Raw genomic sequence first — 13,809 nt, 5'->3', positions numbered from 1 at the left:
TTGATAGACTGTATTTTCGACCGCCCTTCAAGGTTAAGTGCCAAACGGACACTGCACTCAGCAAGTTATAACCTGCTCATGATGTTGCAGCGCGCACGACAGGATGCACGCGCGCTGCAACGCCATGACGCCAGGCGGCCGTGGCGGGCGGTCGAAAACTGACTTTCGCTCTGCGCCCTGCGCACTGAGTAGAGGCGGCATGCAGCTACCGTAGGCTGCACACCACCGTCGTCACCGGAGGAGAGCCACCGACCGGCGTAGATGACGGGATCTTTGTCGTCGTTGCGGAAGAAGAGGATGGCCGGGATGGCGAACACGCCGTACTTCTTGGCCAGCGCCATGTCGTCGATCTTCACCATGTTGATGCCGTGCGCGTCCGCGTCGTCGTCGATCTTCTCCAGCTCCTCGAGAACCTTGACGCACTGCTTGCAACCCGTCTTGCTGTCTGCAGAGAAAGGACAACCACGCGGCCGCTTTCGTTCATGTTACTCATGTGCGAAAATTATAATTAACATTTTAATTACGAAGTTTTTAAGCCAGCTTTTTTTGTGGCAACACTTCTGCGCCTGCACTGCATAGTTATCAGGGATAATAGCAGTTCAGTTCCGAACTTAATTTGAGTGCCTCTTTATAAGCGCACACTGGTGCATGGCTGCACAGATACTGGGATAGGTTATCCATGTTATACAGGTTAGCTTGGAAGAAGAATAAGAAGTAGTACAAGATAGAACCTCGAAAGGATACCGCGGCTTCTATGTGCAGTCGGTGAGAATGAAATTCTGCAGCAGCTGCACTGAGATTTTCGTTGTGCATGTGCGCATTTTTTTGTAGCGAAAGCTACATTGGGCACGAACTTGAGATTTCGCTGTGGCGATGCTCCGAGGAGGCACAGAGACCGACCTTGAGCCGTTGCCTAGCAACCGCCGCCGCTGGCGGACGCCGCTAGACGCCGCGTGCTCACCGCGCCACCTGCATGATGTCACACCGCGCCTCTCGTCGCGGAGCCGCCGGCAGCCGTTCGGTATGACGTCACACCGCGCGCCTCGTCGCTGCGCTCGCTTTCGATACGTATATCCTGGCATAGCCGAGCTAAGCCACTGGAATATTTTTTTTTTAACACAAATGGTGTCATATGAATAGACAGACAGCCGCCTTTCATGGATATTGTAACCGCGCGAATGACTGGCCGAGGAAAAAAAAACAGACAGGAAGGAACGCGTTGTATATGCATACAGGTTCGAACCCTAACTAGCCCGCATTTCCCTGTTATTATGCTACTTTCTTGTCCAATGGGCCCAGTCCTACCTTCCTTTATGTGTGTGAATTCAACGGTTACACTTGTTTAATATGCATACAAGTTCGAACCACCAACGAGGCCGTCTTTCCCTGTTAACTAGAAGCCTTTCAAACAGGAAAAGAATAGTAAGAACATGAGACTGGCGACCTTCTAGATCAGTTGTTTCAGCCCCTTTGTTTGTTTGTTTTTTCAATCACCATTTCAGCTATTCTTATTGAGCGGAAACGTTCTTTAACCAAGTGGGATGATCTCGGTTGAAAGATTCTAGCCTTTCAAGTTAAAATAAAGCAAAAGTTCTATAACTGAATTATTAGACCTCTGGACCACTTTTTACATTCCCTTTTGGTTCATTGTTCCATTAATCTTCATTGTGTGCAAATATGCTCAAACATTTGTCCCTGCTAAAAGAATCCCCGCTAAAAGAATGCACAAGCAAAAATAGGCAGCAAAAACCGGGAACTGTCGACCACATGAGTTTTTAGACTGATTTATTTATTCTTTTACTCTTGATTACTTAATTCACTATTATTATCCAAAAACGTCCTTCAATTATTAGGGTAATTTCAATTGGAAGACTTCTGTCTTGTAAGCAAGCAAAAAATTAAACACATTTGAATTCACAAGCCTCTAAACTATTCGTTTCATTCTTTTTCTAGATCTTTTTTGTGCTCCTAATACATGAATTTATCCTTCATACCTCTGAAATTAACATATTCACTAGAATGATTATAAGTAGCAATGTTTGTGATCGTCGCATCTTCGTCCAGTTCCCGTCACGCAAACAGTATTTAGTTAGTAAATCATCTCCGGCCCATTAGTAAAATCCCTAGGTCTGCACATTGCATTGGATTAATAAAGAACAAAACGAGGCAGAAGTTTTTAATCACGGTTTTCAAGCAATGGAAAAGTGTGGCGAACGTAATCTTACAGAAGAAAACAGTGAGGTACTCAGACTTGGCCAGGATCCTTTCGAACATTCGCTTGTTCACCCTCTCGATGGCGTCATCCATTTCCATGTTCTCTGGATTGGTGAGCCACTCGAGCACTTCCTCTTCGTCGAAAAGATCACCTGTTAAAAAAAAAAAGAAAACATACCTCTCGTAGAGCAAATAATAGCTGGCTCTACCCGGGCACAAAAATTTTGACCCGGGGGGGGGGTGTCAAATGCAGAAAAGGCAATTAAGCGCGAATAGCAAAAATAGAAAACGTGGTTGGAGGTAATCAGAGAGCAGTAGATAGTAATTTAATTCTAAATACAAGTATAAAAGAACAACGTGTTTATTTTACAGATAACTACTCCTTTCGTTAGTACTTACACTGAGCATTAGTAGTTAGTATAAAGGCATCATTAGAAAGTTTTGAACGAGGTGACCTTTTTTAAAGTCCCAGTTCCTTATTGTTGTTCGCGGGCATATGAACTGAACGTCGTCAATTCTAACAAGATTAATTCGAACTTCCGGTTTGTTCAACTTGCGCTTTGGTCCCATCAACCTAAGTTGTACCATAGTCCTTCAATGCTTTTTTCTGGTCACGAAACTCCCGCCTCAGTTTCATATAGGGTCGGCGCTGGCCGCTAGAGGCGCCGCTGGGCACTGGAGGGTAGAGTTCCTGTATATGCTCCCGCAGGGAGCAGAGTTGCGCGCGAAGGTCCGCCATCATGTTCCAAGCTGTGCGGGAAAGCCACTTCCCGTACGTACAGGGGCTGCGTAGCTCGCTGTGTAGGGCGCTTGGGCTTTTTTTTTTCTCCTTTAAATAGATTGACTTGATGGCAAGTTTCTAAACGTAGCGCTGAAAACTAATCTGTGATTTGCCGCTGGTGTACATACAGCACGAAAAAAAAATCGCCAAAGGTTAACAGCAAATCGCAATCATGACAAACTGACGAAAAAAGACTGGAAACGGCCTGCGAGTTTTTTTTTCTTTCTGGAACCAGTAATTTCAGAAGAACGATCAGTTCCGTTCCAGATGAGACAGCGTCTGTCCCATCCTGTCTTCCTGCGTGCACGTCTTAAGAACAAAAAGAGTATAGCGATGAATTGCTTTTTTCACAACTAGCACCGGCGCGTGTTCTGTACGAGTTAGGCGCGGAAAATACGAAAACGCCTCTCTCTAGAACCACATTAAAATAATTGTGCAAATTGTTGTAGGCAAGCAGACTAAAGCAATGCCAATGCATTGAACGAGGCGAGTCTGACATAACGAAAAAATTAACACTCAATTGCTTGCCAACACATTTCACAAAATGTACCCCGTTGCTAACTGCAGTGATAGGGCGGATCTTTAAAGGACCTTGAAAGTACTCTTACACGTAGATATTCTTTAACTCTCCTCATTTTTTATCGAAAAGCACTATCGTTTCACCTTAGTTATTAAATTACAATAGTTGTTGATTACTGTGGTAGGTTTTCCTGCCTGCTTCATCCTTATTGCTCGGAAAAACAAATTTAATGTTCCGCTTTGCATTTTTGTACCCCTTCCTCGCAGATTCGGCTTAGGTCGCAGTATCAAAACATTTCGCGACTCCTGGATCTTTTTAAAGCCGAGGTTATAGGCTGATTTGCTGTCTTCTAGCTGAAATTATTCGCGGCATCAAGATTTACACGCTTGTTTACATGCGATTTTTGTCTATCCTATCCTCACATCTCTCACTTAATCCTTGTCACATTGTTCTTAAGGGCATTTTTACTAAGAACAATATTTTATAGCAATGGCTGACAAATGGTTTAGGGGGGTTTATCTGCCCAAAGCGACTCAGGCTATGACAGGAAACAGTACATGGCCTCTAGAATTTCGGCTGCATCGAAATTCGACACAGCCGCGACCGGGATCGAACCTGCGTCGCGGGTGAGCAGCCGAGAGCTATAACCACTAAGCCACCGCAGCGGCTGCATAGGCAAATTAAATGTTTATGCAGGTGAGACTGGCATCGAAATGCAGCCAAATTGCATGGAATTTGCTTCTTGAACATTCATTGTCCCTTATATTTCACCTCGAACCATCACTACAGAAGGCTCGAAGCAGCAGTAGAGTAACAGAGCCTGCCCTAGTGAATGGCCAAAAAGTTGCAGATGCAGACTAAATTCTGTGCAATTTTAATGCAGTGATATGCTACAAATACTGCTTCGAGGGACAGGTATAGGCTTAAACTAGTATCCATATAAGGACACTAAGTGAAAGATATAGACAAACAAGATTTTCGTTGCCTGTTCCTTATTTGATAATGCATGTAAGTTAGAAAAAAAACTAATGATTTGTTCAAGGTAAACAAATGTCGACACATGAAAAATGTTTTTACCAATGCAATTCTGATTTCGCTGTCGAAACAGGCAAATGATGGTTGGGATGGCACTCGTAGATCTTGGAACATGTTAGAAATTTTTATTTATTTATATATGCCGTAAGCCTTTCACAGCCGCAAACAGGAGAGGTTCATTCTCAAGAGCCACTTGAGGCGCCGACGCACTTCGGCCGCCGACCTTCCGCATGGCACTGCGTAAAACGCTTTGCCGTTTCCCGTGCGGTTGCTGCAGTTTGGCGCACTGCAACCAGTCATAGCCGACGACTGCGTCCGTCACTGCCACTACAGAACCCCAAACCTGACGCCACAGGTGTGCACAGAAAACAAATGAATGCAGCCGACAGCGCGGGCTCACATGAGGCGTCGAGCTGACAAGGGTTCGCTCGGCGCTACACCTGTGAAGTCGGCTTCTCCGCGGAGTGTAGAACACACGACGTCACGAAAATCATGTGACCGCCTCTCGGCGAATGGCGTTCGGAGCGGCGAGGGAAAACAGACGCGCAACTCTGCTACCTTTGGTAGCATGTACAGTAACTCTACTGGAGGGTACTGGAGGGCACCGAGCAGCGGCGCAGCCGCCTGCCCGCCCCAGCCGGCTTTGCATCACGCGAGGTATTTTCACCCGATTACTCGAAAATTTCAGCGACAGTCGGTTTAGCTTTCCTTCCAATCTAGTCTAACGAGAATATGACGAACTTTAATCAGGGAGGAAATGGGAAGGAAATGATGACGTAGCGACATACAGATACTTCTCTGAAGCAGACGATTTGTGTAGAAATGCGCAGCTACTTGTTTATTCTCAAAATGGCCCTGTTACATTTTTGAACGTGATGCAGCACACTAACGCCCTGTAGGCGCGATAAAAAGCTAACGATATTGCCAGAAGAAAGCGATACGCGCTACAAAGACAGTTGCTTGTCTCCTGCCTTCGCATCGCTGTTTTCGATCTCAAATCTTGAAGCGCGTAACCGCTAGCTTGCAGTTGGCGAAATACGAGCAGAAACATGACCGCAGTCCCCATTCAACACCTCCCAACTCTGGTCTGACAGCTCAAGCGTGAGTCCGCTTTCAAGAAGCGTATACATAGCCGGTGCTTTTGAATTTATAAGGCAGCTTTCTTGTGGGAACTGGGGCACGCGATGCCCGTCCGGGCTCGAAAGTAAGCATATGATGGCTTGCGCAACGGGCTTCGTATTTTGCCCCTTTTTGTCGCAGTTTTAAGAGTAGCAAGCATGACCGTGATGGCTTGATCAACGAAAGACTCCGTGCTCACGGCTGCATATATGTGACACATAAGGAACGCGCGCTAAGTTTCATCGTGTGATTTTTGCTTTAATTCAGCTTCCGCATATGAAAGGGCTCTGTCATTTTTGGCTGTCGTGTATCTAAATCACTAAATCAGCATTCGTGGTCGTTGCAAACATGCGAGGCAATGATTTTCAGCGCATTTGTTTCTTAATTCACGACAATTTTTTTTAACTTAATTCTTCTTGAACCGATTACAGCTGACACTGTTGTCAGCTTGTCATTAGGAGCCTTGTCATTAGGAGAAACATGAGAACTGCAGCCTTAAAAATATATGCTCCTGTCACTAAATTCGGGACCCCCGCGGTATCCCCTCTGTTTTTCTGGCGCCGGTCGTCGGAATGGGTGGACGGCCTCACCGCGTCCTTCAGAGCTTGCGTCTCCTAAATGCCAAGGACGCAGTCACGCGGGGAATGACCGCATGCGGCTTATAAGGCGATGTGAAAGTAATTTTGTGGACGGTGCACGTGAGGGTAAAAGATACGGCGGCAGTGTAAGCGCAGGGCCGGACAGAGCATTTGGGCTAGTCGATGCGTGCAGACGGGAGCGTGCATCAGGCAAGGACGTGATCGGCTAGCGATCGGGACTACGATCAGAACCTACCACGTCAACCCTCGTTACCCCGAGGCCCCATGATAAGCCAACATCAGGCTCTGGTCCTCCAACGTCCTCGCCACTGAATCAGCCCCGCAACGACCTACCCTCCTTCGAATAGGAGATTGCCATCCCTGCAGATAAGCACTCGTTTCCCCTCTATATTGACCTCTCCTTTTTTCCCCTCCCTACATACCTCACTTTCAATTGTTTTACGAGCTAACGTCTTCAAGTCCTTATTGTAGCTGTCACTAGTTCTGTAGGCATTATTCTGATGTCTTATACTTCGAACCCTTACGTTTAACTCTTCTGTATTTGTTCAGTTGTGTATTCGTTAGTGCCCTATCTTCTTTGACTTGGGTTCATTTTTAAGCTGTTGTAACAGTGCATTGTTTGTAGCAGGCATCTGTTTTACTAACTGCCGTACACCTCATGCATACGGTCAGCGGCTCATCAGTCGTGGACCATATCTCTGACCTGTGTGTCTCAACCAAATTTTTCTTGCATGCTAAGAGGAACTGTTGGCAGTTCTCCCACCCGAAAATTCTATATGACTGGCACAGTAGGCGCATTGGCCTAATTAATTGGCAAATTCGTAGGTGTCAATTTACCACAGGCCAAACCTATTTTTAATGCTCCTCGTAATGCAGTTCAAAAATTGTATTTTATTTGCAATACTCACTCAATCAAAAAGCTATTATTAATTACAAACGTACATATTTTTGCGCCATCGCATCCAATCTGCAAAAAAAAATGGAATTATACACAGTAGGCATGAGAAAACTAAATATGAATAACTGATGAAAAGCAATAGCAAGTCAGTGTTAACAGACAGCCGTGTTTATATGTAACAAATCAGTGACATGTAGTATTGCAACAGCACGTGGCAATCCAGGGAAGCGATCGTCTTGTAGTAAACCTCATATATACAAAGCACAATAAAGCAATCGTCAAATCTGCCAGCTGACTCGTGTATGCGAGCAGAGAAAAATAGAATGTCTTGATTGACAATGCAAATATAAAAGATGAAATTAAAAATAAAATAGTGGTACAATTAATATAGAGAATGAGAGTAATGTTCAATGCACTTACATAGAAAAGAAATTCATGCTAACATTAATGCCTTTATCGAGGCCAATATTGTGACAGGAATCCCTGACCATAGCAATAAAAGCAGCCAAACAAGAATGAGGTGCAGGATGATTAGCAAGCAGTCTGCATTTGAACTCATTCCCCAAAACGAAGAGGACAGTTGGTGCTAGCACTTATGAGATGAAAACTTTGAGGCTAACAAATGTTAAGATAAAATTAAGAACATTTCAATTAGCAGATTCGGAACATTTCAGTTAGCAGTGGAAATTAAGATGATAGCGGCAATTACAAGACAAAACAAGGAGTTGCATGAACTGAAGAGCAAACACAATCTGATGTTTTATTTTACAATTCTGCCAGACGCCTTTTAGCAGCTCAAGCAGCAGTGGCCAAAGTACAAAGCGCTTATGCATACATGCGCATGTGTGATACATCTATACATCGAGCTGTGATGAACAATAAACAGATATAACAGCTTGCATCGGCAGCAAGGCATGTGAAAGTTCTACATGGTCTTGTGCGTTTGCCGAAGAACATAGGGGATTACCCTTTTGATGCACACAGCAAAAATGAATATTACGCACACAGCAGTCACAAACAGAGGAATGAAGCTTAAGTCAAGAGGAGCAAATGAACATGTAATAGAGAGAGCAGACAACCCGTGTTTTGCAACAGAGTAGATATGAAGAAACATTTAGCAGAGAACTGCAGAGAGTCAGGTGAACAGACAGAGCAGCAGGCGGTGAAATTCGCACTCTGATAACGAGCGGCGACGCTTTCTGACCGGTCGCGACAGCGCTGAGCTCGCCGAATGATGCCCTTCAGTGCCCCGTGGCGCCGCGCCGCGGCAGGCGCGGGCGGTATATGAACCTCTCCCATAGAGTTACGGAGGAGTTTCGTGACCAGAAAAAGCATTGAAGGACTATGGTTGTACTAACAAAGGCTTTCCTTGGAACTCACAAATCTCAGAAATTTTGCTCCCTTTCGAGTTAGAAATATCGAGAACCGACTGCATTATGTGCGCTCATTGCATCTGAAAAAATTCAAGGGACAATTTGGCTCTCTAAAGTGCTGCAAGGCGAAAGCCTTTCCTGGCGCACTGTTTGGAATTGACTGCGAGGCTGTTTTTGCTGCACTAGTGCTTTATTTGACTACATACTTTGACTACACATTACAATACACACTTTGACTGCCGACTTTGACTGCTTCTTTAGCACGACTCTCTTTCTGCTTCGATGAGTTCGGTTGTATCCGTGGCTCTGTTCGCAGTAATGAGGTGTGTAATGTGGTCACCCACGGACGCCTTACGCCCCCTGTCGGAGCGGACGACAGCTATTTCATTAGTTGTCGTCTGCTCCGAAAGGGGGCGTCAGACATCCGTGGGTGAGCTCATTACTGCGAATCCGTGCACTCTGACGTCATAACCATTTCAACCAACCGAAAAGCGTGACACCTCTGCTGACAACCTTCTGCTGAAAACCTTTTCTCGACAGCCTCCTGTCGACAACTATGAGGCATTAAAGGCTTTAGCCTTAGAAATGCATTTATGCAAGCAGTCTCTATTCCGGCGACTCACCGGTGAACCTGAGGTGTTTTCCGTGGCGGAAGTAGGCGAGGCCCGGAGGGTTGCGGATGCCGTACTTCTTGGCCATCAGGTTGTCCTGCATCTTCACCAGGTGCACCTCGTAGTCGCTGCAGTCGTCGTCGATGTTCTCCAGGTGCATCAACATCTCCTTACTCTCGTCGTCATCCTCGAGGTCTTTACGCGCATAGAAACGGAATAAAACAAGTCGCGATATTTACACATTTCACTGCTGTCAACCCTGAGCAGTACACTGGGAGGTACAGGTCTCTCAAATCTAAAAGGGAACAGCTGGTTTGAACAAGAATGCGAGTTTTTTTAGTCATTTCTCAACTAAAGCTGAAAACGACTTTTGAGCATACGCCAACTTTTCGTGTTTTTTTTTCATATTCGCTTTCAATATTTGTCTTTTAATTGTGTCTTGCCGATTTTGCTTTTAATACCAGTAAGAAACACAAAACCCGCGCGTTCTTTGCGCTCCCGCTAGGGGAGCTGCTGCTGAGTACTCCTCCTCTGTCTTTCGCATCTCCCTCTCGCACTCCTACGCTCCGCTCACTACACCAACAACAGTGCGCTTTTGTGGAAACAAGAGCTATACTGCTGACGCAGTGAAAACCTTGCTTTAGAGTCAAGCAAAACATGCATACTGTAGATTGAGTTCGCCCGCACCACTAATGTATCGAGAGTTAGCAATACCTTTATACTGTAGACATCCCCCCCCCCCCCCCCCCCCCCCCCAAACCGGTCGAGCATACAGCGGGTGCCGCAAAAGCAGACACGCAAATAAGATAGCTAGTGGCGTACACATCTATAGGGAACTATAATAGGGTACAACTAAAAAAAAAACGGCTGTGTCTAACACTGGGCCACGGTCTGCGGCGTACTGTATCTGATGTGTGACGTGGCGCGCAGTTGTCTTGCGCGTTTCATTTTCATTTCATTAGTGTCATTTTATTTGTGGAGCGTGGTTGTCTTCCTTAAGTGCATGCTTTTCCTCATCTATTAGTTGTGTGATTGTATTTCTGTTATCATGTGTACTTTCGGCCAAATGAGCAGAAGTTATTGTGTCCCCCCCCTTGCAATAATGCCCTCGGGCACTGCAGGTATCTGTAATAAATAATAATAAATACTCCGCTGGCCAATCGCAATAATAAACGAAATCAACTTTTTAATGTTTGACTATACTAAACTAGCCAGGTGTCAAAATTCTAGAGCTTGTAATTTTTTGCTAGCGATTAGTTTTTTGTTTAGGTAACAAGAAAAGTTTAAACAACGGGCTATTTTTTTCGTCGTGGGGGAAATCTGTGCGGCGGTCGTGAATGTAGGCGCAGCTTCACTGCAGACTTAAGTTGTATCCGACTATAAAGACGCCAAGCGCCAAACACAACGTTGACAGCGTGCCTTTTCCTTCTAAGCTAAAGTATGAAATATAAAACATAGACCTATGAAGCATTATTCCCTTTTCCGGGAGAAGAAATTAGAACCGGAGTTCCAGCCAGTATTGCTTACAGAAGAAAACGGCCAGGTAGTCCGTGTCGACGATCATCTTGTTGAGCATGTCCCTGTTGATGTTCTCGATGGTGTCCTCGTTCTTCTGCTGGATCAGCCAGCTGAGCACGTTCTCCTCCCTTGTCATGTCGCCTGCGCGAAAGGGCGGGAGCAGTCAGCCGACACGCAGGGAAAGGGGAGCAGTGAAATGCATCATCTGACAAGACGGCAGTCGAGGACAAACGTACCCACATAGATGCTGGGAACGCCGTGCTCGAAGTAGACCAGGGACGGATACTCGGACACGCCCAGCTCTTTGGCGTACACTTCGTCGTCGATCTTGACGAAGTAGATGCCTTGCTTGTCGGTGTCGTCGTCGATGTTCTCCAGCTCCTCCAGTACCTTGTCACACTCCGGACAGTCATCCGTGACTTCGGTGGAAAAAAAAAGGAGAAACGAAAATTAGGGGCGTGACTGCCATGGCATGACTGGCATGACATAACTAGATACGTGGCGTATCTGCCACGTGTCGCCACGTGGCGTGTGTGCCACGTGGCGTGACAGCCACGCCTGCAGGCAGACGTGACATTTTCAACGTGGAGTCTAGAAGCAATAACTAACCTAAAGCTTTACACGCTAGCAAATCTGCAGTATAAGTACAGTCCTTTTGAAAAAGGGTCCATGCCGCCGATTCTTCCACTTGGTCATGAGGCGCAGCTCTGGAAGCACCACTAGTGCTTAAAGGCACTGAACAGATGAGAACTAACGTCGTGCTCATCCTTCAGTGATTTGGAGTACTGCAGACCTACAAAAACTGCACTGCAGGGCAAGGAAGCGAATTTATGGTCTGGGAGCTTTTCAAGAGGACAACACGTGGCTTCGTGGCCGAAAGAGCATTGTTTACGGTCTGGCAGATATTGGTCACACAAAAGGGTCACTGATTGTTTGATGCCGGGTACATCAAAGCATGTCGGAGTTGCGAACGGAAAAAAAATAAAAAAAAGCTGCAAAGCAAGTACCGCTAGAGATGCCTTCGAGCGATGCACTCACAGAAGAAGACGGCGACGCTCTCCATATCCTCCAAGAGCATCTCGAGCATCCGGCGGTCAACGAGCTCGATCTCGTCGTCCGACTTCTCCTTGCTCTCAGTGAGCCACTTGAGCACCTGGTCTTCGTCCTTGAGGTTTCCTGAAAACAGACACAGTGGCATATACGTTCACGACAACGGACATGCAGCTGTAGTTAAGCGTATTCGATAAAATAACACAGTAACGATATACTGCTGTCATGCATGGCAGGAGCGCTAAATGTAGTGTTGAAATAAGATTACTGTAATGATACTGCACTCGCAGGAAAACAGTTTGCGAACTGTGCTAGTAGATAAAAACTTGTTTATGTGCGAGGTGTGCACTGAGTTTCGCGTAATAATTCGCGGCTTTATATTGCAATCCTTCGAAGCACGAGGGTATTTTGTCCTGACACAAATCTACGCATGGCTCAAAGAGCGATGCTTAAAATTGTTTTAGAAGCCGCGATCTTTTTTTTAGGTAAAACATAAGCTTTGTTGAGAAGTCATATCTGTCATGCAAATCTTAGTGAACACTAGTGGAAAATCTGTATGAAAACTAGTGAAAAAATAGTGAAAAGTAATTAAAATGAAAAGTAGTATTGTGCCTGCATGGTGATGCTCTAACCCCTGATCACCACAGCTGGTCTCAAAAAGCGCGATGTTTTCGCAAGTATTTGTGGTGGCAGAGGTGGTTTTATTTGTTTTTTTTTTGTGGGGGGGGGGGGGGAGCCTTGCTCGACAGAGGATTGATTCAGAATTAGCTTTGACGGCGGTATCTCTAAAAATTAGGGGTGTGCGAATATTCGAAATTTTCGAATATAATTCTAATATTATATTTTTAGTATTCGTATTCGATTCGAAATCCAAGTATTCGTGTTGTCTCGAATATTCGACCCGACGCGAATATTCGTATCTAGCCGAATATTCATTGTGAGCACCGGCGTTCATTTCGGTCCGCAAGCCCTATTGACAGACAAAACAACAAGGCGGCCCCCAGAGCAATGCGCATTCCTTCCTCCAAGGGCTATGCCGTAGCTGACTGCGCTGGTGAGCTTCATTGTGGCTATACCTGCGAAGCTGGTATAGTCAGAGCTGTGCACGAATTACCTCGCAATACGTGCCAGCTCAGTGCCAAGTGAGAGGGCAGTTTCTGTGGCTGGAGGAGTCGTTTCAGCTAGACGGGAACTACTTCTGCCTGACCATGTAGAGCAGCGGGTTTTCCTTCACGACAACCTTTTATGTTCATCCCAGGAACGCGCGTTCGTGCTGATGGCAAGCTAGTCTTAATCAATGCTGTGTACGAGCCATCTTCTCTAATATTTCCACTCTTCTAAGAATAATGTTCGAGACTGATACTTTTTGTGCAGCCACACACACCTTTTGTATTCATTTAATCATCGATAGTTGAACTGCGATGTTCTTGGGTGTTCAAATAAATGTTTTGTAGTGGTTAAATGCGTCTGTCCTTGATTATTCGATATTCGATTCGATATTCGGAGCCAAGTATTCGTATTCGATTCGTATTCGAAGAATTTGATATTCGCACACCCCTACTAAAAATTAGTCTCTGCTGTTCCTCTTTTTCACTATTTTGGTCTCGGCCACGGAGCAAGCATCACTTTTACCTCTAATACCTCTAAGCCAGCCCAGCGAACAACACATAACACCTACGCGCCAAGTCACCTTCAAACTCAACTTTTACCCAAAGCGCACGCAGATAAGACTAAAGTGCATGAGCAGCAAATCAGCTGTACAGGAGCAATTTTTCCGTGTCTCACCATCGTAGTACTGAGGAAACTTCTTTTTGAAGAACACCAAGGCAGGTAGAGAGATGATGTCGTAAGCCTTTGCGATCTTCGGGTCTGTGACCTTGACGAAGTCGATGTCCATTGCCTCTGCTTCGTCGTCGATGTTCTCCAGCTCGGCGAGAACTTTGTCGCACTCCGGGCACTTGGCCTTGGCTGCGTAATCGAAATAGACATCGGGTGTAGGCCAATGTAAAATGACGGCCAGGTACAGGGGCACATGTACGTGTTCAACCGAGATAAAAGCCTCTGGTAAGGGCATAGCTTTGAATAATGGCC

At 45.7% G+C, this 13,809-nt stretch overlaps 1 protein-coding gene across 3 annotated transcripts in view; it reads right to left on the bottom strand.

The window, feature by feature from the left end:
• The window catches only part of hlk (hulk), a 110,876-nt gene that overhangs the window by 15,186 nt on the left and 81,881 nt on the right, over window positions 1–13,809 (bottom strand). For 2 of the 3 annotated variants that reach the window (XM_089570418.1, XM_089570420.1), the window contains exons 18-24: window positions 13,504–13,686; window positions 11,707–11,844; window positions 10,905–11,087; window positions 10,678–10,809; window positions 9,163–9,345; window positions 2,226–2,366; window positions 224–445 (exon numbers count right to left, since the gene is read on the bottom strand). In XM_089570418.1, coding sequence (XP_089426544.1) covers window positions 224–445; window positions 2,226–2,366; window positions 9,163–9,345; window positions 10,678–10,809; window positions 10,905–11,087; window positions 11,707–11,844; window positions 13,504–13,686 — 1,182 coding nt within the window. The remainder of the gene's footprint in view (window positions 1–223; window positions 446–2,225; window positions 2,367–9,162; window positions 9,346–10,677; window positions 10,810–10,904; window positions 11,088–11,706; window positions 11,845–13,503; window positions 13,687–13,809) is intronic. The other variant, XM_089570419.1, reaches the window with a different exon arrangement.

Source organism: Amblyomma mixtum, chromosome 2, assembly GCF_055824585.1.
Source record: "Amblyomma mixtum isolate Tamu chromosome 2, ASM5582458v1, whole genome shotgun sequence".
Lineage (NCBI taxonomy): Eukaryota > Metazoa > Arthropoda > Arachnida > Ixodida > Ixodidae > Amblyomma > Amblyomma mixtum.
The sequence above is the reverse complement of the archived record's forward strand: the minus strand, read 5'-3'. Positions and strand labels throughout refer to the sequence as shown.